At 41.5% G+C, this 24,220-nt stretch overlaps 1 protein-coding gene and 1 long non-coding RNA gene across 3 annotated transcripts; both read left to right on the top strand.

The window, feature by feature from the left end:
• The first annotated feature begins 1,677 nt into the window (after window positions 1–1,677).
• On the top strand, window positions 1,678–14,335 carry camkk1b (calcium/calmodulin-dependent protein kinase kinase 1, alpha b). 2 transcript variants are annotated; one of them, XM_037774485.1, is made up of 17 exons: window positions 1,678–1,819; window positions 6,079–6,371; window positions 6,461–6,508; window positions 6,595–6,648; window positions 6,734–6,785; window positions 7,184–7,293; window positions 7,750–7,786; window positions 7,869–7,890; window positions 8,001–8,089; window positions 8,543–8,742; window positions 8,916–8,969; window positions 9,252–9,325; window positions 10,342–10,429; window positions 10,529–10,657; window positions 11,698–11,801; window positions 13,784–13,834; window positions 14,123–14,335. In XM_037774485.1, exons 2-17 carry the CDS (start codon window positions 6,123–6,125, stop codon window positions 14,223–14,225), a joined length of 1,464 nt encoding a protein of 487 aa, XP_037630413.1. In that variant the 5' UTR covers window positions 1,678–1,819; window positions 6,079–6,122; the 3' UTR covers window positions 14,226–14,335. The 2 variants fall into 2 exon arrangements, with proteins under 2 accessions (XP_037630413.1, XP_037630414.1); XM_037774486.1 differs by lacking the exon at window positions 13,784–13,834.
• A 2,203-nt stretch (window positions 14,336–16,538) lies between these two features.
• Window positions 16,539–17,166, top strand: LOC119490947. The gene is made up of 2 exons (XR_005207509.1): window positions 16,539–16,705; window positions 16,810–17,166. It is a non-coding gene; the product is annotated as an uncharacterized LOC119490947 (long non-coding RNA).
• Window positions 17,167–24,220: the final 7,054 nt, after the last annotated feature.

Below are 24,220 nucleotides of genomic sequence, written 5' to 3'. Positions count from 1 at the left end.
CTGTTCACAGCAGCAGACATCTGTCTGTCAAAGCAGGAATACATTAAAGATGGCTCCATTCCATTAAAGCATCAGTAGGCCAGATTGGAGCAAATATGATTAAAAACGGTCGCTTTATCGTGGCAGTAGTGCATGAGACAGGTAACCTGAAAAAAATAATGTGCCTCTGTGTCCTCCGGTGTCCTCCGGTGCTCTTAATGGCATCTGCAAGATTTCACAGACCGGAGGAAAACAAGCAGTCAGAGCTGATCTGAGGTCTGCCGTCCATCTGCTGTCTATGAGAGCCGGCTGTCAATCACTCGTGAACTCCGACCAAACGGTGAAACTAGGCAGAACTGATCAAATATGAATCAATATTCTGTTACGTTAATGTCTATTTCTCTCCTCAGATGTTCTCAGAATCATCTTGTAGTGTACTGTTTAACTGTAAAATGAGAATGTTTGTGACGCCGACGCCATTGTGAAATCTGGTGAAGGAACGCCATTTCCGGTCACATGACCGGAGCACAGCCAATAGGAACGCTCTCTCTCTCTGAAATGACCTGTGATTGGTCAAAGTCTCCCGTCACAGGCTAGATGTTCTAAAGCCTGAAAACAGAGCCATGAGGAGGAGCAGAAGTCTAGTTTTCTCTCAGAACACTTGAATTACAATATGATGAAAGGTTATTATGGGATTTTTGCCCAATGATGCCAAAAATATACTGACTACTGAAGGTTTAAGTGTCCCAGCAAGCCATGTCAGTTAGTTAACATGCACAATACCAGAGCCCTGCTGGTTCACCTAAATGGAATGCAGCCCTCATTAATGCTATTGATTTCACCTGTTTGATTTTCCTGCTTTGGTAAGTCAAAATGTCAGCTGTGAAAAGGGTCTATCGTGTGTGTGTGTGTGTGTGTGTGTGTGTGTGTGCGTGTGTGTGTGTGTGTATGAAATACAGTATAGTCATTAAAGGGGACCTATTATGCTCATTTTTCAGATTCACACTTGTATTTTGGGTTTCCACTAGAACATGTTGACATGCTTTAATTATTCTTACTGTCTGTCTGAATATACTTGTATTCATCATCTGTCTGAAACGCTCCGTTAGCGCCTGTCTCTTTAAGGCTCCCTCCTGAAAATGCCTCGTCTGCTCTGATTGGCTGGAGAGAAATATATGGTGCACCTTTGCAAAGGTAGTTTGAAAGCCATAGGAAGGGGAGTTTAATCTGTACAGCTTGTTCAATCACATATTTTCTGATCAACAAACTGACTGGATTGTCTTGTTTCACAGTTTGTGGGTTGGTAGGCACTCCAGACACCCACATGTATGAGCACAAGCACTGAAAAGGAGAATTTGTATGATATGCAGCCTTTAAATTAGAAGGAAACATTAATATTGGTATATGTATTTTATTAAAAAAGGTATGTTAATGTGTGTTATTGTCATCCTGTCACTACCACTGTGGGGTTATCCTTTGGTCATGTGTACCTCCTGATGTCCTGCTCTGTCCTGTGTGTGTGTGTGTGTGTGTGCGTGTGTGTGTGTGTGTGTGTGTGTGTGTGTGTGTGTGTGTGTGTGTGTGTGTGTGTGCGTGCGTGCGTGCGTGCGTGCGTGCGTGCGTGCGTGCGTGCGTGCGTGCGTGTGCGTGTGTGTGTATGTGTGTGTGAGCCTCAGAATAACTGCCTCAGCTATATGTAGCCTCAGTTAATCCTTTTAAAGACGAGCGCTGCTGCTCAGCAGTGAAAGTCCTGCACTGAGACACTGAGGAGTTTCCCGTCCTGAGAGCAACATGCAGATTAACCTCAACAACAGCCATCAACACCAGACGCCTCCACTGTGTGAGTAAAGCTAATCATTTACCTCATATTATTATATTATATTTGATCTTCCACAGTATTTTATTAGAGCCACCGTTAGTGTTAGAGGGGATTCAGGTGAGTTTTAGGCCTTTGCTGCATGTCAGTAGCTGTAGTTTATTATTTCTAATTAAAGGTTGTATAACTTTACATGTTGCAAAGGCATATTTTCTTTAAAAGAATACGTGCACATACTATACCAGTCTTGTTTATTGTGTAAGTATCATGAATGACTTACCTGTTAAAGCTTTCTACCTGGTTACGTAAGAAGCTTTTCAGTTCTCCGTACTGTATTTCAGGCAGCAGTGAGCGGGCTCTTATCTGCTGCTTGTCTGTTGCCACAAACTGAGATTTCTCATTTCCTGTGTCTTTATTTCTAATATTACCTTTAATGTTTTAAGGTTTGTGTTATCTGTTAAACAAAACTCTGGGCAAGAGAACAGACAGTTTTCAAGCTGCAGTTCGCCAGGAGGCTCAAACACTGCGGGAATATAAAATATGTTTATTATGATGAATATTAATGATGGTCATACGAATGACTTGTAATACTGATTAAAAGTCTGATATTTATATAGCCAACGGCAGATCTTTTTACTTGATATAGCAGGAAAAGCACCGGTGTTGCTAATTATTTACATGACGACTGTATTTTCCATTTGGTGAGGCAGTTCCAGGGTCGTGGTTTTGTTCACACTGGCTCACTGTTGCCATTGTTTTCACTTTTAGCGCTGTTAGCACCGTTAGCTGCGAGCCGGCTTAGCTGTTGCCATGTGGAGAGCCGTGCGGAGGCAATAGAAATGCTCCCAATCTTGCATTTAGCACCTTTAATGTTATTAGTAACACCTGTGGTTTTCCTGCAATGTGCTGTGAAAAAGGTCCACTGAGAAGTCTCTTATTCATTCAATACAACGTGTTCAATGTTGTTTAGAGTATAGTTAGAATATAGTTAGAGTAGTAAGAGTATAGTTAGAGTAGTAAGAGTATAGTTAGAATATAGTTAGAATATAGTTAGAGTATAGTTAGAATATAGTTTGAGTATAATTAGAGTAGTTTGAGTATAGTTCGAGTAGTTAGAATATAGTTAGAGTATAGGGAGTTCTTAGATTAAGTTTGTATGTTGGTAGTAAATGAGACAAGATATATACTGGGGAAAAAAAGTTCGGAAACTTGTGTTTGGTGGATTATTTCTCTGTTGTTCCAATGCTAATGGTCATTGTATTTTACATCGTTGGAAAGCCTGTTTATTTACCTTCACAATGATGTCCAACTGTAAGGATCATGCATTAGTGGGATGAGCAGCACAGCTGATTATGTGGGTAGCGCCCAAGAAAAATTTGCCAAAATGCTCCGTCAATGGTAAACAGTGTATTCTCCTGTTGGTGTTGACTCTTGTTTTGAGTTGTTTGGTGGATTGGATGATTGAACTCTCTATCAGTAACAAGGAACAAACAAGACATATTGGCAATTTTACACTTTATTCATTTAATACACTGTCAGGAGCCTCAGTAGCGGTGGAAGATCCATACGCAGCCACAACAGCCTGGCACCTCCTCCTCATGCTGGTCACCAACCTGGTCACACGTTGCTGTGGGATGGCGTTCCATTCCTCAACCAGGATTCGTTACAGGTCAGCCAGCGTGGTTGTGTTGGTCACTCTAACACGTACAGCACGCCCAAGCTGATCCCACAAGTGTTGAATTGGGTTGAGGTGTGGACTCTTGGCAGGCCGTTCCATTCTCTCTACTCCCACATTGTGGAGGTAGTCTGTGATAACCCTGGCTCTGTGGGGGCGAGCGTTGTCATCTTGGAGGATGAAGTTAGGTCCCAGATTGTGGAGATATGGGATCGCCACTGGCTGCAGAATCTCATCCCGATATCTCTCTGCATTGAGATGGCCTTCAATGATGACAAGCCTTGTTTTGCCAGTGAGGGAGATGCTGCCCCACACCAGGACACTGCCCCCACCAAAAGCTGTTACTCCATCGGTGCAACAATCAGCATAGCGTTCTCCACGTCGTCTCCATACTTTGACCCTGCCATCCAACTTTGGCAGACAGAACCTGGACTCATCACTGAACATGACATTCCCCCACATGTTCAGATTCCATTGTCTGTGTTGTCGACACCAGCGCCAACGGGCCTGACGGTGAATGGCAGTCATTGCAGGCTTCCTAGCAGCCTTATGAGAATACACTGTTTACCATTGGCAGAGCATTTTGGCAAGTTTTCTTGGGCGCTCCCCATATAATCAGCTGTGCTGCTCATCCCACAAATACATGATCCTTACAAGTTGGACATCATTGTGACGGTAAATAAACAGGCTTTTCAACGATGTAAAATACAATGACCATTAGCATTGTAACAACAGAGAAATAATCCACCAAACACAAGTTTCCGAACTTTTTTTTCCAGTTTACTTAGGTGGTAAAACAATGTATTGACTATATTTCTGAGGTTAGTTTGGTAGTTTTAATTTATGGGTGAAAGGTCAAAGCCCTAGACAGGTGTCACTTATGTTGCCTGTTTAGACCTGTTGTTAGAAATGTGTAGGTGTGTACAAACATTGTGCTTGAATGACATCTCCCTTGTTGCACCGGGGGAATCTGCAGCCTAACTAGAGGTCTAATCAGTAATTCTTCTAGAATGTTAAAGGACTATACAACTAGTTGATTTGCTTGTTTTGGCCCATTAACTAAAACAAAAAAATTATACTTTTCATTACTGCCAACTACTTTCTTAAAGGAGTACTCCACCCATTTAGCATTGCACTCCTTTAGCATTATCAGACTCACAATGGGCGACTGTAAAAGATGAGCAAAATTGATGCAGCAGAACCAGAAATATCGTCTTTTTCCTTCCATTCTTCTTCCTCATAAAGACCAGAGACTGTATATAAAGATGGACGACGCGTCTCAACTTCCATGGGAGAGAGAGTCAAAAGTGAAGCCAAAATATCCTGATACGGGAGAAGCCATCTGGAGATTTTGACGTCATTTGGAGTCAGAGTCTAGTAATTGGGCGGTGGAGCCGCAGTATCCGCCCGGGCCAATCACCAGCCGATCACGAGCCGATGCCGGGCATGCCCACAGCTTGTCAGTGAGAGAGACTCACGGCTGACAATTGTGACGTCTCACCCCCCTTTATATAGCCTCATATAACTAATTAAAACCAAACTTGTCAGAAAAAATAACACTTGAACATACAGTACATCAGCGTGATAAGAACTACCTAAAATAATAGAAACCATCTTTGGGAAAAATGTATTTGTCGTCTTCTTTTTAGTTTGGTCCATGTCCCATCCACTAACATGGAGGGGGCAGGATTCATGAGCTATACTGCAGCCAGCCACCAGGGGGCGAGCCAGATGTTGCGGCTTCACTTTTGCGGAGCTGTCATAGCGTCCATCTTTATATACGGTCTATGGTATAGACCTGCTGCCTACATTACCCACAATACAACTCAACCAACAATAGTTCAGTTGGAGATTCGGGTGCATTACGCTAATAGCTGCTAATGTAGCTGCTAATGTAGCTGCTAATGTAGCCTTGATTCGCCAGCCTCAAGTAGAGATCTGGAGCGGGCACAGAGGTCTGGTAAGCACACCTCTCTCTAACTTCACCCCCCAACCCCCCACCACAGATTGATTTCATTTCAAAACTTGTGGTCTTCAGCCCCAAATGACGTTGACTCAAGTGACATCACTTGAGGCAGCTTATCAGACTTTGCACAGCTCCCTCTGGAGTCACAAAAGTCTTTCTACTCTTTTCACATGAAGTACCCCCACCCCCTCCCTAAGACCTGGACAGACTGTGATGTGTAGAGTTGGATGGAGTTTCCCTTTAAGCATACCAGACATTTTTAGATTGTGCAACCAGCCAATGATTCATTCATGCAGTAAGATATGAAGCTGTGAAGAGAGTTGAAACTTGTTTGAGAGAGTTACTGCATCTCTCAAGATATGAGAGTCAGCTGCTAAAAATCCCTGCATCTGCACGCTGGTGTCAGACCATCAGACCCAGAAGTATGAAGTATTTAAAAGGTTGCAGTTAGGTGACTCCAAGGCTTGAGATTCTGGAGTATGCCAGAAGCACTTCCGACAATACAACACCACACGTTTATTAGTTTTGACTAAGTTTCGACATGACAAATGTGACAAATTGAAAGTCAGTTTAGTGAACCACACCTCTGCAGACCTGTACGATCCTTCTTTACTCAGCAGTGTGTGTCTCTCCACCTTTCAGTGCAGTGATGCCTCCTCTGGTGACTTCACCATGCCATATCTGATATGCCATCTGGGAGTGAACGAGGACTAACCACCATGAGCGCCGACCCCGAGCACCACGGCGAGCTGGCCGACTTGGTGGCGGCCATAAACGTGGCCACCAACCACATAACCCCGCCTAATGGCTACAGATCCGGTGCTCCGAGGCCCACCAAAGTCTCCGACAGAAAGATGTCTCTGCAGGAAAGAGGGAGCCGCATGGCCCGACAGCCAACCATCGAGACCAAACGGGTGTCCATCACAGATGCTGATGTGAGGACACTGAAATGATACTCAGAGATGGATGTTTGACTAAATGCAACATGCTATTAATGATATATTGACTCTCTTATTTTCTGCAGGATTGTGTCATGCTCAACCAGTATAAATTGAAGAAAGAGATTGGAAAGGTGATAGCGGCGCTGTACATACAGTATAGTCATCCAATGAGCATGGTGAAGCGATGACTTACGTTTGTTATTCTGTCACCCTATAGGGTTCATACGGAGTGGTAAAATTAGCTTATAATGAAGACTCAGAGCAGTACTACGTAAGTTAAAGCTTAGGAATTGTGCATTTAAGTGTTTACTTGCTAGTTTGTCATGATAATAATTTGCTTTATCTCATTTCTTTAGGCAATGAAAGTTGTTTCAAAGAAGAGGCTGATGAAGCAGTATGGATTCTTGCGTGAGTGAAAACCTCCATCTCTAATAACAGTTAAAGGAACAGTGTGTAGCATTCAGGGGGATCTATTGGCAGAAATGGAATATAATAATAACTATGTTTTCTTTAGTGTATTATCACCTGAAAATAAGAATTGTGTTTCTGTTAGCTTAGAGTGAGCCGTTAATATCTACAGAGCGGGTCCTCTCCACGGAGCCGGCTGTCATGTTCCTACAGTACCTCTAGAGAGGGCCACTCGCGTCTCTGTGTTGGCCACCGTAGTCGTCCTTCATGCTTGTTAGTTGCAATATGCAGCCTCACCACTAGATTCCGCTAAATGCCAGACTGCACCTTTAAATGTCTAATGAGTTCTCGTCATTCCTGAGGCGTTGGTGGTGATGTGTCTTTGTCTGTGATTTCAGGCCGCCCGCCTCCTCAGGGATCAAACTCTGTGTTTCCTCTGGAGAGAGTGTACAAGGAGATCGCCATCCTGAAGAAACTGCACCATCATAATGTTGTTAAACTAGTTGAGGTCAGTTTATTATGTTTATCTAGCATGAACGCATGTTGGGATTGTACATTTCTTCTGTAGGAGAAGAGCTATAGGGGTTGGACGCAGGTGATGTAGGGAGGAACCTGTTCAGAAAACACATCAGAGAAACCGAAACAAAGAGATGTGGATAGAAAACTAATTTAGCTCTTGCATACCCCAACAGGTGTTTTTAATTACTGTAGCTAATCAGGCCTCTGCTCAGGTTGAAGGTGGTGACGCTTTATGGGAATTACATGTTGTTACCAGACTATGTGGACTACCTGCAGCCAAAAGAAGTGAGGTCACCTGTGCAGGTGTATCATGGGTGATGTAGGGCCTTATAAAACCCACAAAGTACTATAATGTTTATTCTTAGTACAACTTACTGACTAGACTTCATATATTTGTGTAAAACAGTGCAGAATATGAGACCACTGATTTGATCATGTTTTGCAGGTGCTTGATGATCCTGATGAAGATGGACTTCATATGGGTAGGACTCCTTCATCTGGGTCACACTAACTGCATTTAGGTGTCAATTTAAAGTCATTAAATTCTGGTTATTTGTCCTCAAGCCTTCGATTTGATGACAAAGGGGTATGTACTTGTGCATTTATGTTCTGGCATTTAAATTGTCCCATAAGATATAATATACATATTTGCCTTTTTCCTTCATTCCTTTGTCCTCCTCCACTCATGCTGGTCAGCCCGGTGATGGAGGTGCCTACAGAGGACCCTTTCAAAGAGGAGCAGGCTCGCTTTTACTTCCGAGACGTCGTCCTGGGAATAGAATACTGTAAGTTTGGATTTAATTATTGATATCAAATAGAGAGTCAAAACATCTCATAACCTTTGAACTTTAGAAAACTCATCTGAAAATCCCCAACTTTGGTGCCTTAAACAAGCTGAAAGTAACCTCTTCCTCTACACTAAAAAGGATTAATAACCTCACATAAGTTATTTCATTCAAAATCTAAAATTAAAATGAGTTGAAAAATTGTAACGTTAACAGTAGGTGGCTTAGTGACTGCTTTTTATAGCTACCTTTCAAGACATATTGCACATATTTTAGCCTCAAGACAAAGAAGGATGATTCATTATCACTGGTATTTAGTATTTTATTGAAAAGAAAGCTGCTTGTCATTTACATTGCAATGACATATGGCTTACACAAGAAAACCACCTTGTAGCTGTTGTAAAATGACTATCGAGCTGATCAGCACTGCTCTGCATTCTCTACATTGTCCAGTGCACTACCACAAGATCATCCACAGGGACATCAAACCCTCCAACCTGCTGCTAGGGGACGACGGTCACGTCAAGATCGCAGACTTTGGCGTGAGTAATGAGTTTGAGGGGAAGGACGCCCTCCTGTCGAGCACGGCGGGGACGCCGGCCTTCATGGCGCCCGAGATGATGACCGAACACGAGCAGAGCTTCAGCGGGAAGGTGAGACAAAACGTCTTCTGTTGGCCAACTGGAAAACAGACAACACTGAATCCAATATGTGTTGGATGTGACTCATCATATCAGACTGTGTTTAACCGTGTGAGAAATGATGAAGAAATGATGTGCAACCGCCTACCGAGAGCTTTTCAGTGATGACTGTGTTTGTTTACCAGGCACTAGACGTGTGGGCGATGGGAGTCACACTCTACTGTTTTGTCATTGGGAAGGTAAGACGGCTCACAGCATGTAGAATAAAAAGCCAGTCAAACATTTGATTTGAACATTTTAAAGGGGACATATCAGCTCATTTTCAGGTTCATACTTGTATTTTGTGTTTCTACTAGAACATGTTTACCTGCTTTAATGTCCAAAACACTGACTGGGTTGTCTTCTTTCACAGTTTGTGGGTTGGTAGACACTCCAGATACCCAAATGTATGTTCACAAGCACTGGAAAAGTGAGTTTTTCACATGTCCCCTTTAATCATGTCCTTGTTTGTCCTGTTCCAGTGCCCTTTTTATGATGAATACATCATCTCTCTGCACAACAAGATCAAGAACAAACCCGTGGAGTTTCCAAAGATGTAAGAAAATGTTGAGAATATTTCGATAGCAGATTAGCTATCTGGCTTGTTGTGTAATAGGATAGCCTAAATGTAGCTGTAGAGGAAGTGTTAGCTCAGAGGGCAGCCAGGGACAACTACTGCAATCCCACTTTGTAAAGGTGTTACAGTAGATGTGAACATTCTTTAGCTTTTAAAAACCTTTTTCTTAACTGGAGAGAGAAAAAAGTGATTAAAGAAGCAAATAATGTGTTAGTGAAGAGAGAGATAGCAAACATCTGCAGTTTCTATTCTCTATTGACTGGTTTTGTTTTAAATGTCTGTTCTATGTCCTATGATGATAGCCACTGTAACATCTTATACATATTATCAAAATGAAGACAGTTGTCCCCTGAATGTCCCTCCTGTTGATGTTAGCATCAGAGCAGTCTAGCTTCTTGATGGGTCCCAGATGCGTCGGACTCACAGGCCTTCCTCACAGCTGTCAGAGCAGGTAGAGCACAGCTGGAATTGATAATATTAACAATAGCTCCACTCCAGAAATGATTGCCATGCAATGCTGCAACTATTAATATTATTAGTTACACGTGTGTTTGACAAGTGTATGAAAAAAGCTTATTGAACTTTTCATTCCACATTGTTCCTCTTCGTCATGTGTCAGGAGGGAAACAGGGAAGGTTATGTCATTTCTAGGGTTCGTGTACCTGGCTTCCTTTCTTTCATTCAGGAAGCTCCCAATTAACTAACTCTTCCTATCCAATCAGTGACACCTGATCCAGCTACTAAATGCCCTTCCTCCACCTCCACCTCCCTCACACTTTCTCTCTCTCTCTCTCTCTCTCTCTCTCTCTCTCCTCTTCTCTCTCAGGCAGCAGTCTCTCCACAACTCTTTGTTTTTTATTTTACTTAATAAACTTAAAATCTGGTTTGTCCATGTTGACCCTCCTCCATGTTGCTTCCCCCTGAGCTGGGGTTGTAACAGGAGCCACTTTCAAAAACATATTTATCTGTAAAATAATGTAGCTTTTTTTTCACAGTCCATTGATAAGCGACAAACTGAAGGAGCTTATTGAGAGGATGCTGGATAAAAACCCAGAAACAAGAATCACCATCCCTGAAATTAAGGTGACCGGTTACCAAATCTGATTGATATTATGTAAAAGACTGAATGTTCATTATCAAGTTGTGTTACTTTTTCATAATGATGGTGTTGTGTTGGTCCAGCTCCACGCGTGGGTGACAGAGAATGGCTCCAATCCTCTTCCTCTGGAGGAGGAGCACTGCACGGCGGTGGAGGTCACTGAGGAGGAGGTGCAGAACAGCGTCAAACTCATCCCCAGCCTTTCCACTGTGGTGAGTCGCACATCGCTCACTCTCTGCTCACTATTTAACACTATCATGAGCACCACTGGCTGCTGGCTGAAGTATTTCAATTGAAATATTTACATTTATTTCAGCTGATTTCTTGTAGACCTTTTCTTAAAGGGGACCTATTACGCTTTTGTGCTTCTCCCCTTTCCTTTAGTGTGTTATATCGTTGTTTGTGCATGTTAAAGGTCTGCAAAGTTACAAAGCCCAAAGTCCACGTCAAAGGGAGTTCCTCCCCCCACAGAAACTCTGCTCCTGAACTGCCTGAAATGCTTTGCTTGAAGTCCCGCCTTTTCTTCTGTAACGTGGTGATGTCACCAAGTAATACATTAGCATAATACTAGCAGCTAGTTTGGCCCAACCTCCAGAGTTTGGTTTGGTTGACCAATCACAACAGTGGTCCAGCTGACCAATCAGAGCAGACTGGGCTTTTTGGGAGGAGGGGGGGGGGCGTAAACAGAGCGTTTCAGAGAGAGGAGAAAGCCAGTAGGAGAAAAAATAAAGTGTTTTTTGAACATTAAAGAATGTAAACATGTTCTAGTAAAAACTCAAAATATAAGTATGCACCTGAAAATAAGCACAATTGGTCCTCTTTAAAATCTCATTTCATTTGTAGTTTTAAAGACTTCATTTCCTAAATACATCTCTGATAGTGGTCTTCACTTCTCAGCCATTTACAAAACTCTTGCAATCAAATCTCAAGATACGGTTGCAATAACAGACATGGGAAGACACAAAAAGCCATTTAGTTGATCATATTACCTTTAAAGTTGTGAAATATCAATATTTATATGACAGTATAGGTGAAGGGGAGATGATTCAACAATATTTGATGGTTTTATAGCCATGAAGAGTAACCTCTCAATGATTTACAGTTTCCTTTTGAAGTTAATGGGATTTCTATAAAAATAAAATACAAATTTGACATTTAAACGTGTGTACTTTGTTGGGTGGAGACTTCACTAACGATATGAAAATGTTTAGTATTTTCATTGATCCTCTCTCTGATTGATACTCCACTGCAGATTCTGGTGAAGTCCATGCTGAGGAAGCGGTCGTTCAGTAATCCCTTTGAGTGTCTGGGCAGACGGGCCGAGAGGTCCATGTCTGCCCCTGGAGGTCTTCTTACGTAAGTAGCCTACTCTGCAAATCCTGCCTGCTCCGCTCTGCCAAACTGCCAGCTCTGCGATAGCTGGGATTAGGCCTCAAACAAAACAAAGCAGCCAGCAGATGCTCGGATAAAAATAGATCAGTCAGTTACATCCTTTTACACGTGCAGCATGTCTCTCACATATTAAGTATATTAGGTCAACCATCATATGTAGAATATGAATCTTTGAATAGCTTCTGGCTCTTATACTGTATTTGTTTTGTTCTGGTCCTGAGATCAGCAGCACACTCAGCAGCACACTCAGCAGATAAAAGCATTTGTCCTCTCCTGATGAGCTAAATGGAAGCAGCAATGGTTGCGCTGCTTTTGTTTTCCATTAAGAAGCCAGTCCTGTCTGCGGGGGGGCGCTGGCACAGTTAATTACACCTCCACGTGAAGAGATGTGGAGCTGTAGCTGTATCCTCCTCAACACTTGCACTAACACCAGCAGCAGCAGTACTACTACAGCACTGCAGGCTCCCACACATGGGAGATCTTTAGAGATCACGTGAGATGTGAATCTCAAACAGCAGGTGTGATGGACAAAACTTGAAACCATATTTGACCAGCTGAATAATAACAGAGACATATTTGAAAGGCGTAGCTTGGCTCTGCAGTTGGCTTATAAAGAAGAAGATCAAAGTGTTTTCTTTTGGTCTTCTTGGAGGGATGATGTATTGTAACATTACACTTTTATGCCTTATTCATATCATAACATTTTATTTATGCATTTATTATTGAACACTTTGGGTGTCAATCATCATCCACATGGGGGTGCTATAATAAATGTTCCTGATGGAGGCGCCACCATTAAAGTCTAAAATTTGAAATGCTCAAAGTGAAATGAGTTGACACTTTGGGAAATGTGCTGATTCACGTGCATGCTTAGAGTCAGATGAGGAGATTGATATCACTCTCATATCTTTTCTTTCGATACAAGCGGCAACCCCGGTGCTGAGAAATTAAGCCAAAGCGCAAATGCCAAAAACTGCAGTTCTTCAAATGGCCACTGGAGGCCCTATCCCCAATTCCTATAGAACCTCATGTTAAAATGGCCGACTTCACGGCAGAAATAAACATGTTTACAGCCTGGTACAAAAACCCTGTTTGGTCTCTACAGCTAATTTCCCCGTCCATGACAACCGTTTTTATATAACTCACCCGTTTGAATTATATTAAGGCTTAAATTAGGCATAATGAGGGCGTTGCCACTTTGAGTGACAGGTGGCTGACGTACCAGGCTGCTAGCTGTCCGCTCTGCTGCGTCACCCGGTCCCGCCTCCGCTCCACCCACAATACATCTCTTTGCCCATTATTGAATTAGCCGTGAGTTCGGCTGTGTCGTCACTGCCAAGATGGCACAGTCAGAGCCATCCACTCTGAGCATCACAAACCTATGGGTGACGTCACGGAGACTACATCCATATTTTATACAGTCTATGTTTCAAAGTGAAGCTACAGTCAGCAGCCAGTTAGCTTAGCACAAATACTGTAAATGGGGGGATAAACCGCTAGCCTGGCTCTGTCCAAAGATAGCACAATCTGCCTGTTAGCACCTCTAAAGCTCACTAATTAACATGTTATATCTTATTTAATCATTTCATACAAAAAACTAAGTGTAAAAACAACAACTTGTTGCGTGTTAATCAGTGAGCTCTAGAGGGGTGAGGACTGTAAGTGGACTTGGAGTGAAGCTACTGTAGCACATTCCCTTTGTTTCCAGTCTTTATGCTAAGCTAAACTAAGCGGCTGTAGCTTCCTATTTACTGTACAGACATGACTGGTATCAATCTCCTCATCTAACTCTCGGCTAAAAAGAGAATCCATTTATTTTCCAAAATGTCTGACCATGCCTTTAAACTGCTACCGTCCTGCTACAGTCAAATCTGTTCATCATTAACTGTGCTGCAAACTACCAGAGTATACATCCTGGCCTCTTACATTACATCTCCTTCTTGCAGTGGCTCTTTTGGCTTATTGAGGTCTTCGCTTCAGCTTCATCCTTCCTTGAGGTAAATTTGATGAAAGGTTGAGCTTGAACGCCTCGTACACGGCACAGCCCATCAGTTGTTTGTTCAACCTTTTAAGAGGATTTAAGGGAGACGAAGCTCTCAACAACGAGCTGTACCTAAAATAAATGGACACACAACTGATGAGCTGATCTGTGGAGGACATGACATTTTAGTCGACTGTTACCCTTCCCCGTCTTCCTTCTCCTTCTCCTCCTCCTCCTCCTCCTCATCATCTGCAATCTCACCTAGCACCTTCAACAACATGATGGAGTATTTGTCGCCCCACAGGAAGATCAGCAACGAGGGCAGCAGAGACGGAGAGTTGGAGGACTTGTATGAAGACGAAGCATTTACAGAGAGTAACACAGATTCAGTGGTGGAATGTAACTAAGTACATTTACTCCAGTATTGTAGTTAAGTACAGTTTTGATGTACTTGTACTTTACTTGAGTATTTCCATTATCTGCCACTTAGTATTTCTACTCTACTACATCTCAGAGATATGTTGTACTTTTTACTGCATTATATTTATTTGATAACTTTAGCTACTAGTACTTTTTACATAAAAACATATGATGTGCTTTTATGATATGATGCAGTATACTGTACTACTAATCTACCCAGTAGTATATAAAGTATCTAAATTGACGAAGAACTGCAACATTAAAATGTTTTTGTTAGTGATTAAAAGAGAATAATATAATATTCCTATAATAACTGTTACTAATATTACTATAATAATACAACACGTTCTGCATAATGACTACTTTTACTTTTGATACTTTCAGTACATTTTGCTGCATACTTTTACTTAATAGCCTTCTGAATTCAGGACTTTTACTTGTAATGGAGTATTTTTAGACTGTGGTATTTGTACTTTTACTTAAGTAAAAGATCTGAGATTAAGATGATTAAACTGACACATGAACACGGATTAAAAAAGAAGAGGGAAAGTGCAGAAAGTCACTTGTTTTGAACATTTATTTCTGTCCTAATTCTCTCTTAATTTGGCTTCATGCTTGCTGTGCTTACATGCTTAAATTTGTTTTCACTTTAGTGCATAAAACTAATAATTATGATATATTGAATATTATGAAGCTGGATAGTGCATTAAATACATCAAATATTCACCAATCAGATTAGATTCTATTCTGCCCACTCTGCTTGTTTACAGATGGTCCAGCTGATGGTGATTTTTGGATTGTTGTTAAAAATGTAGATATGCTCCAGAAAGAAGATATTTTTACATTTTCCTACAGCTGTTGAAGATAATAATTGTGTTATGAAGATAATAAAAGTTAGAATTTTAAACAATGACTTTGAACAATTACAGAAAAAGCTGTTTTTGTGTAAATGCGGCCTCTCTCACATACAGCACCACAGCAGTGGTGTTGTGTTGAATGTGAAACACTAGAGGTCAACCGTGTAACCACGAGTGCATTGATTTCTCTTGGTTTTGTCCTTGGTTTGCCTCTGTGTTAGTTCCCCATTCAGCAAGTCTTTCAGTCTTTTTATTTCTAGGAGACATTTACAATATCAGCCATAATACCATTTAGAAATTCCTTAAAATCAGTTTCTTAATTCATGCATAAATACATAAATAAGTAGTCCACATCACCATGTAGCCTATTCTAGTCCAACCTTTAAAGATGCTCTGCAGCGACATAGATCTGACATCTCTAAACACACTCTCAAACCAGCAAACTTTAGCTTACTTTGGTTTTTAAAGCCTGTTTCAGAATCAAATGCATGTCGTTCTCCAGACCAGCAGAGGGCAGTATCGCGTTACAAGTAAAGAGATCAACCACAAACCAGGAGGCCCTGAGTTTGAGCCCCTGTTAACAGCAATAACCCACCCTACTGAAGTGCCCTTGAGCAAGACACTGGGCTGCTTCCAGCTCCAGGGACACGGCTCTGACAAACTTCTACTTAACAACAATTAAAAGTTGTTAAAAAATATCATCCAAAAATAACCCATCCTTTATTATCATCAGTTTCTTATTGGTATTTTAAAGGTGCTCTATATGATATCCAGAGCATTACTATAGCAGCAAACAACTACTGTCTATGTAAAGATATAGAGGAGTAATGTCTACCTGAGCAGAGAATGAAGTCGCTCTCCCTCTGTGTGTGTTGTAATCAGAGCTTCTCCGTGCTTTGTTGACATAGCTGGGCCGGCCATGCATGCTTTTAGAGCATGTTGGTATATGTGAGCGTGCCCCACTAACTAGCTCACGGCTGTTGCTCTGTACTGCTCTCATACGGCGGTTACAGCTGATAACGCCGTCCTGACCGACGGCGTCGTTGCAGAAGCGTAGCGCCCACCCTCCGGTTTCCCTTCGGTTTACACCGTTAGCTGTCAGCATTGTTGCCTTTGTTTTCACTGTTACTGTCACCGCCATGTTGAGAGCCGTGCAGAGACAATACAAAATGCCCCCAATCTCACATTTAGCACCTTTAAAGGTCTCATATTATGCTCATTTCCAGGTTCATAGATGTATTTTAATGTTGCACTAGAACATGTTTACATGCTGCAATGTTCAAAAACCCCTTTATTCTTCTCATAGTGTCTCTCTCACTCAGCCTGCATTTAGCCTCTGTCTGAGAGATCCTGATTTAGAGCCTATCTCCTCCCACATTGGTCAGCGTTTCTGTCAATCAAACGTCCTCAACACAGTGACACAGTGACGCTGTGTTGAGGACGGAGCAGCTTTGGCCCACAGAGAAAGAGGAGCAAAAATAGAGTTTATAAAGTTTATAAACCAGAAACTTCACACAGCGCACATTACCGGAGGAATCTGATCAGAAATCGGCGACAAATGATCAACATCTGCGGTCCAGATTCCAGGTTTTCCTGACGGTTTCTCTCAGGTAAATAATGCTATTTATAGCTCTGTTAGTTAGCTCAGTATTTATGTTCTGCATAAACTCTGTAAACCGTAAACATACACTCTGTTTTACGTCTGTCTTTACAGATCCATCTGTGAGAAATGACCGACAGAATCATCCCAGAGGAGAGCAGACAGCTGAGAGCAGACAGCTGAGAGCAGATAGCTGTGAGCAGATGGGAAATACAGAGCTAACCCGTTAGCATGTAGCTACATGCTAACGGGTTAGCTACATGCTACCGCTATGTGACGGTGTGTAAACAGAGCGACCATCAGGGTGGAAAATAGAAGATGTGAAACAGTAGTCAGTTCATTATTTCTGGTAAAAGACACCTGATAAATGTATGGAAGATCAGAGTAATGGTATATTATTTACAGTAGGAGCTGTCTCTGTGTTACCATGACTACAGACCACCGGAGCTTAGCTTACTGTAGTTTACCAGAGCTGAAGACTTTCTCCTGTACCATGTCATCATAACTGCAGGTGAGATGATTAATAATGCTGTGTATAATTAATGTCATCTGTCTACTCAAATAAAGTTTGACTGTGAAACAGAAATGTGTTGTGTTGCTTACAGTCACTATTTACTAACTGTAGTACTCTTCTACATGCATGACATCAAATATATATAATATATAAATATCAGCTGTTTAAACAGTGTAATTACATGAAGCCTTTGTGAAAGAACATGTTATATTTAGATGATGGGAGTACATGAAGCCTGTTCTGCTGGTTCTTGCTGACTAACAGTAGGAGCTACTTTGCTCAAGTTCGGTTGAGGAGGAGAGACAGTGACGCGCTGTGGGGCGGGGTCAGCTACTGAAGGTTCTCTCTGGCTCAACCAGGAAACCCTTACATGGCTTGCATTTCTCTAATGACGTCAGAAGAGAAGGAAAAAAAGCAAAGTGATTTTCTACACCCATTTCCGGACAAACGGAGCAGGAGAAAAAGAGAGAGGATGGTCTTTTATGATACTATGGTGACCTGTAGACACACTGGGGACAGATATTTATGTTTAAAAGACATGGAAAAGTGCATTTTGCATAATAGGTGACCTTTAAGACTTATGATAATTTGAAACATTTCAAAATTGCCAAGCCAACAAGAAGCTAAAAAAATAGAATGTAAGATGGTAATCTTATATCCCCCTAAAAATCCTAAAAATCTATATATTTCAATTATGTTCAATAATGTTATGAGTACCTCAGACCTTCTGTTTTATGGATTCTATCTATAATGAACATCTGTCAGTAACCGTATAGATATTTTTATCCAAATGCAAACTGTATCCCAACACCGCTCTCCTCTCTCCTTTGATTGCACTGCAAAAATAGATGTTTTAATTCTGAGGAAGTTGGAGGCATGATGATGCAAAAAGTAAAATCCCTGAGTGCCACTTTTGGTCCACATCGTACTGTTCATGAGGTGACCTGATCAGCACCAATTTCAGGTTTATCACATTGAGGTATTGGAGAGTCAGTTTTTAATGAGGTAAAGCCAGCGTGCTGTAGAGTAGAGTCGAGTGGGCCTGAAGGTTTCTCTGGAGGTGTGTGTAGTAGGTGGAACAATATATCTCTGATGGTCTGAGACAGAACAGAACATTGTGGTAAAGAGACAATAGTAACAAGCAGCACTGAGCAGAGACAAGAAGCTAAATACATCTAGCTGGTACAGCAGGATGACTGCAGATAAAGAGAGAACACACAGATCAACATGTAAAGGACAGGTCCATACAGGTCCTTACAGGTCCTTACAGGTCCATAGCAACCATCACAACACCATTCATGTGTGAATCACACAGTGTGATAATGATATGATGACAACATTAAAAGGAATAGTTCCACATTTTGGGAAAGATGCTTATTGACTTTGTTGCTGAGACAAGAAGACCGAGGTAGGAATAATGTAGCATTAGGCTATAGAGAGGAAAGATTGGTGTTTGCACAAAGCTGGACATATATCATTCAGGATGGACAATAAATGATTACTCTTATCTGATCAGTTGAAAACATGTTTTATGGAAACTGTAGTAGCACATATTCCATCACAGATAAACATCCCACATCCTCCAATGTAACACAGTCTCAAATATGGTTTAGAATATGAAAGAGAATGAAACTCTTGTGTTACATTTTCTGTAAATATGTTAGTAAATGAGTCTTTAGTCTTTAGCCTCTGCGAGCTGAAACGGTTCATGAGACCATTTGTATTCCTGCAGTCAGCCCGTTTTTCTGCCGTTGCAGTTATGTGAAGACCAAAGAGGAGTGTTTCTGAGCAAAGATTTCTGTGGAAACTGTTGCCATGCAACAGCACAATACTGCGCTCATACAGAGTAGTAACTTCACTCTATGACTGCTCTTTTTTCCCTGAGCTCACTTCCTGAGTACAGTAGTAATGCAACGTTATATTCTATTCTACTGTATTTTCAGATGCATAATAAGGTCTTTATATTTTGGGCTGTAACTGTGGTGTCATTGTTTGGTGGACGGGCGGGGGAAACTTGGCTCCAGCGTCTGGTTCCACACCCAGACTCCCTTCAGTTTCCACATCCAGAGCCAGCTGTAGTTCAGCCTCAGATATTTAGCTAAACACTGACCCCTTGGCTCTCACTGTTAACCCTGTATTCCTGCCACCACACCACGTTTCAGCCCTTCAGCATCCACATCACCACCCACCCCCACCCTCCTTTCTCTCTCTAGCTCTCTCTCGCTTGCTGCCTGTTACTCACCACGCCGACCCCACTGGGCCGCCGTCAACTGTGCTGTATATCCCCTCCAGGCTGCAGAGTGGAGGAAGCTTTTTCTTCTTCTTCCCTGCACTGTTGGGAATCCTCAGTGCCCACATACACAATGAGTCATAAGCTCAGACATCAGGCAGACCCACAAACACTGGAAGGTATCATTTGTCAACCGGTTGGCACCTGAGGAGCTAATTGTAAAACAAAGCATGACTGGCTGGAAAAGAAAACACAGAGGCAAGAAATATTCAAAACATGCTCAATAATGATGTGCAGAACGCAACAGACTGCACATCTATGATCAAAGCCAGCATTAACAGACCAATCCACAAACGTCTCCATGTTATATTTGAGTCATTAACAGTTCATTATCACATTGTGGGGCGGGAGTTAAGACGTCACGTTACACATAATGTGTAAACTCACACCACAGCCTGCCAGACGAGCGATGTCATTTCATTCTCAATTCATGACTATGAACAAAAACCTGAAAGAAAAATCACTTTCTCATACAGATGCAGCTAAATTTACCCAACGTTAGGCATTAACTGTTTGACTGTGTGTGGCCTCCTCGCTGCAGACGCCTCCTCTGGTCAGCGCTCTGTCAGAGGAGGTCACACAGAGAGGTCACCTCCTCTGATAGTGAGCTGACTGTAGGATCCTCCCGCTGTACGACTGTACAGGGAAGCTTTAGAAGCTTTAGGATAGGCTCCATGAAGTCATTTACCCCCCCACTAGTGACTCTTGTTACACAGAAACTGGTCTTATGCACATTTGTTGTCAAAAAGACCATCTCATTTTGTATAAGAACACCATTGAGTGCGTTTACATGCACATTTAAGTATCCTGGTTTTGAGTCTTATCCAATTTGTGCGTGTACATGGAACATGAAAAACCTGGTTGTTCATAAATTTGTATACATGATCACACATTGTGCAGGTTTCTGATCGTCTGCCTGCAGCGGAGTCTTGATTTCTCATCGTCTCAGTCATTATGTTCTGTAGCTACTATGGTTCTGTACCAACAAAGGATATTCAGAAACCAGGATAAGGTGTTTACATGTCAAAGTAAGTCATGGCTAGAAGGTAACGTGCAAATTGAGAAACTCTTGCGAGATAGTTAAGGTTAGGCATTGACCTTGAACACTTTAGGTTAGAATAGGTCATCGGGCAGCGAGTCTCGCCAGAGTTTTTGCAAGTTTTTTTCTCTCTTTTTTTTTTTACATTTTGCACCTTTATTAAACAGATGACAGCAAAGAGGCAGATACTTAAAAGGGAAAATGACACAACGAGGAGTGTTTAAACACATACAGCATGCATCTTACATTTTATATTGTCCAAATGAAAGACAGACAGAGCTGTTGTAAATTACACAATGATTACAAACATCCGTGTTATTTATTAAAATGTTCTGCAACCATTGTACCTGACACTTCTTCTTCTTCTTTTGTATCTGTCCTGCAGCTGTTCTCCACCAGTTAGTGTGGCTGTAGCAGACGTGTTCCTCCATCAGTTAGTGTGGCTGTAGCAGACGTGTTTCTCCATCAGTTAGTGGGGCTGTAGCAGACGTGTTTCTCCATCAGTTAGTGTGGCTGTAGCAGACGTGTTTCTCCATCAGTTAGTGTGGCTGTAGCAGACGTGTTTCTCCATCAGTTAGTGGGGCTGTAGCAGACGTGTTTCTCCATCAGTTAGTGTGGCTGTAGCAGACGTGTTCCTCCATCAGTTAGTGTGGCTGTAGCAGACGTGTTTCTCCATCAGTTAGTGTGGCTGTAGCAGACTTGTTTCTCCATCAGTTAGTGTGGCTGTAGCAGACGTGTTTCTCAATCAGTTAGTGTGGCTGTAGCAGACATGTTTGTCCAGCAGTGGGACTGAAGATGAAACTAGATTTCTCACAGCTACAAAGAGGAAAAAATGAAATGGACAATGTTCTTTATATGGTTTTAGTGTAGAGTATAGGGTATTAGTGTAGTCACTTTTGCACGCAAGAAATGCAAAAACAGCTTGATGTTAAAGGAAATCATTTTTCCTATAGGTGACAGTATCTTTACATATTAGTTTCTTAAATGGCAAGTCACAGAACTATCTCCATCCTAGGCTTTACAAAAAATATGATGTTCACTTTAATATTTCATAGGTCTGTCAATCGATTAAAAAATGTATCACGATTAATGGCTCGGTTGTCCATAGTTAATCGGGATTAATCACAAATAAATCACAATTTAAATTTAATCCTCTTATCAACATGGGAGTGAGCAAATATGCTGCTTTATGCAAATGTATGTATATATTTATAATTGTAAATCAATGAACAACACAAAACAATGACAGATATTGATCCAGAAACCCTCACAGGTACTGCATTTAGCATAAAACAATATGCTCCAATCATAACATGGCAAACTGCAGCCCAACAGGCAACAACAGCTGTCAGTGTGTCAGTGTGCTGACTTGACTATGACTTGCCCCAAACTGCATGTGATTATCATAAAGTGGGCATGTCTGTAAAGGGGAGACTCGTGGGTACCCATAGAACCCATTTACATTCACTGATCTGGAGGTCAGAGGTCAAGGGACCCCTTTGAAAATGCCATGCCAGTTTGGAGCGTTATTTAGCCTCCTTCTTGACCAGCTATTGTGAAATAGTTGGTACCAAATTGATTCTTTAGGTTTTGTACCAGTATCTTCACTTTAGCTTTAAAACTGAGCAGTTACAATCTCTGAAATCTCAAGTTGCGTTAATGAGTTAATGAAATTAATGGCGTTAAAACGAATTTGCGTTAACGCGTTGCTTTGACAGCCCTATGCCATATTATATTATATATTATATATATTATGTATATACTGTCACAAGTTCTCTTTCACAATGGAAATTCTGTGCTTGCTTCTCAATTAGCAGGTGGTTATTTGAGACATGATCTTAGTTGTAAAGAATCAGCTGAAACCGTATTTTAGAGAAAATCAATGACATGTTTTAAGCTTTAAGTTTATATTTGAGAATATATACTTTTCTACAATAAAGTATCATCTTCATGGATTCCAAGATATGTAATCAATACATCAAATGAGAGTTTAAATAATGAATTTGATGATGATGATGATGATGATGTTATTTTGTCTCAGGGAACGTGGTGTGACTGTGATGCTCCTGCAATGGGACGCCTTGAAAGAACATGCAGGGTGACGTAGCTGTGAGACAGGAGGGGGAGAGGGGGGGACTTAATTTTAGACTCACCTTTTACAAACTTCTGTTCATCACACAAGCTTCTGTAGTTATGAATAATTCCCTCTAGTATTATTAGGTGATTTGATCATCTGAAATGACAGCAGTGTTGCATGCTGCAGCCAGATGGAGAGCGTTTATTCGGAGGGGGATGAAGCTCTCCCAAAACCATTTTTCCACCGCCTATTGTATCCTGCAATGCTCCCTTAAAATAGTCTCTTAAAACCTTCAGCTGAACGTTGTGGCACTTTTTGATAAATAATACAAAGTCTAAATGTTAGCTTGAATAATTCATTTTGCAGCAGTCATGCATAACAGCTGTCTTTGTGTAGCAGCAGCTGCGCTCTTTGTCCTATCATTACTTCAAATAATAATAATAATAATAATAATAATAATAATATGGTGGAATGAACTTCAAGAAAAGAGCAGATACAGTATGTGTGCTGATTATTTGTGTTATCTGTGTGATTTCACATGTCATGTCGTGTGTTTGCTCAGCTGGAGGTAAAACCGATGAATCCGACTCTGTTAACCGAAGACGTGAACTCTCAGCGTCCACACACAGGCAGATAGTCTCTATAGTGGAGTGGCTGTCACATTGATGTCTCTGGTCTACTCACTGTCTACTCACAGGCTGCAGGGAGGCCTATTTATAGATCTGTCTCTGTTCTCTGCTTCTACATCGGTCCCCTCTTTCTCCTCCATCTCTCTTTTCTCCCCCCCCCCCCCGAACCTTCACTAATGGGTGGATATTTCCGGAGCTGTACAGCTATTATCTTCTTTACATCTTTGCGATGCAGATCACATTGAGTCAGATCATTAACTTTCAAAATGGGATGTGTCTGGCTGTTTTATCAGTATCTGTGTGGCTGTGCTGCTCCCTGTGTGTTGGTATCAGTGCTAATGAATAGTGGTTGAATTAATTAACTGTTAATCCAAGGCTTTATTTCTAACACCTGATCTGTCACAAGCTGCCATGTCTCATCTCCAGGCCTCCAAACTCACAAAGCTGTCCATTTTTATCCATTCTGTTTTGAAATTAGATAAAATATTCTCTAGTTTTAATTACCTGTGATTCCAACTTCAGGCTGTTTGTTGTGTGTGTCCAGTCCACATGGCTGCCACGTTTGGCCCTACAGCCCCAAAACTAGCCATGACATGTGGTTTGGTTGATGATTAATGGCTCAACACAGCTGGGAGAAGGCCGAGCCACAGGAGGTTAAACGCCTTTTAGTGCAGGAATTTGTAGACAGCAAGAAATGCTGCATTCAGTGTGGAGCTAACAAAGGAAATCAATAGACCTTGTAATGACCTTTTGACAAAATCACTGACCTCATGTCTTCTGAATAAAGAACAGCTAACACGGACTTGAGAAAACAGGTAGGCTAATCTGATGTTAAGAAGTTTAGAATAAACAAAAAAGAAGAAAAAAGTAGTGTTAAGACCTTTATTTGGACTGAAACAAGAGTTTATAGCACTAGCAGCACAGCTTCAGCTGTGCTTTGAGCTAAAAACGCCAGCATGCTACATGCTCGCAATGA

The sequence above is a fragment of the Sebastes umbrosus genome, chromosome 7 (genome assembly GCF_015220745.1).
Source record: "Sebastes umbrosus isolate fSebUmb1 chromosome 7, fSebUmb1.pri, whole genome shotgun sequence".
In the NCBI taxonomy this organism is placed as follows: Eukaryota; Metazoa; Chordata; class Actinopteri; order Perciformes; family Sebastidae; genus Sebastes; species Sebastes umbrosus.
The sequence above is the reverse complement of the archived record's forward strand: the minus strand, read 5'-3'. Positions and strand labels throughout refer to the sequence as shown.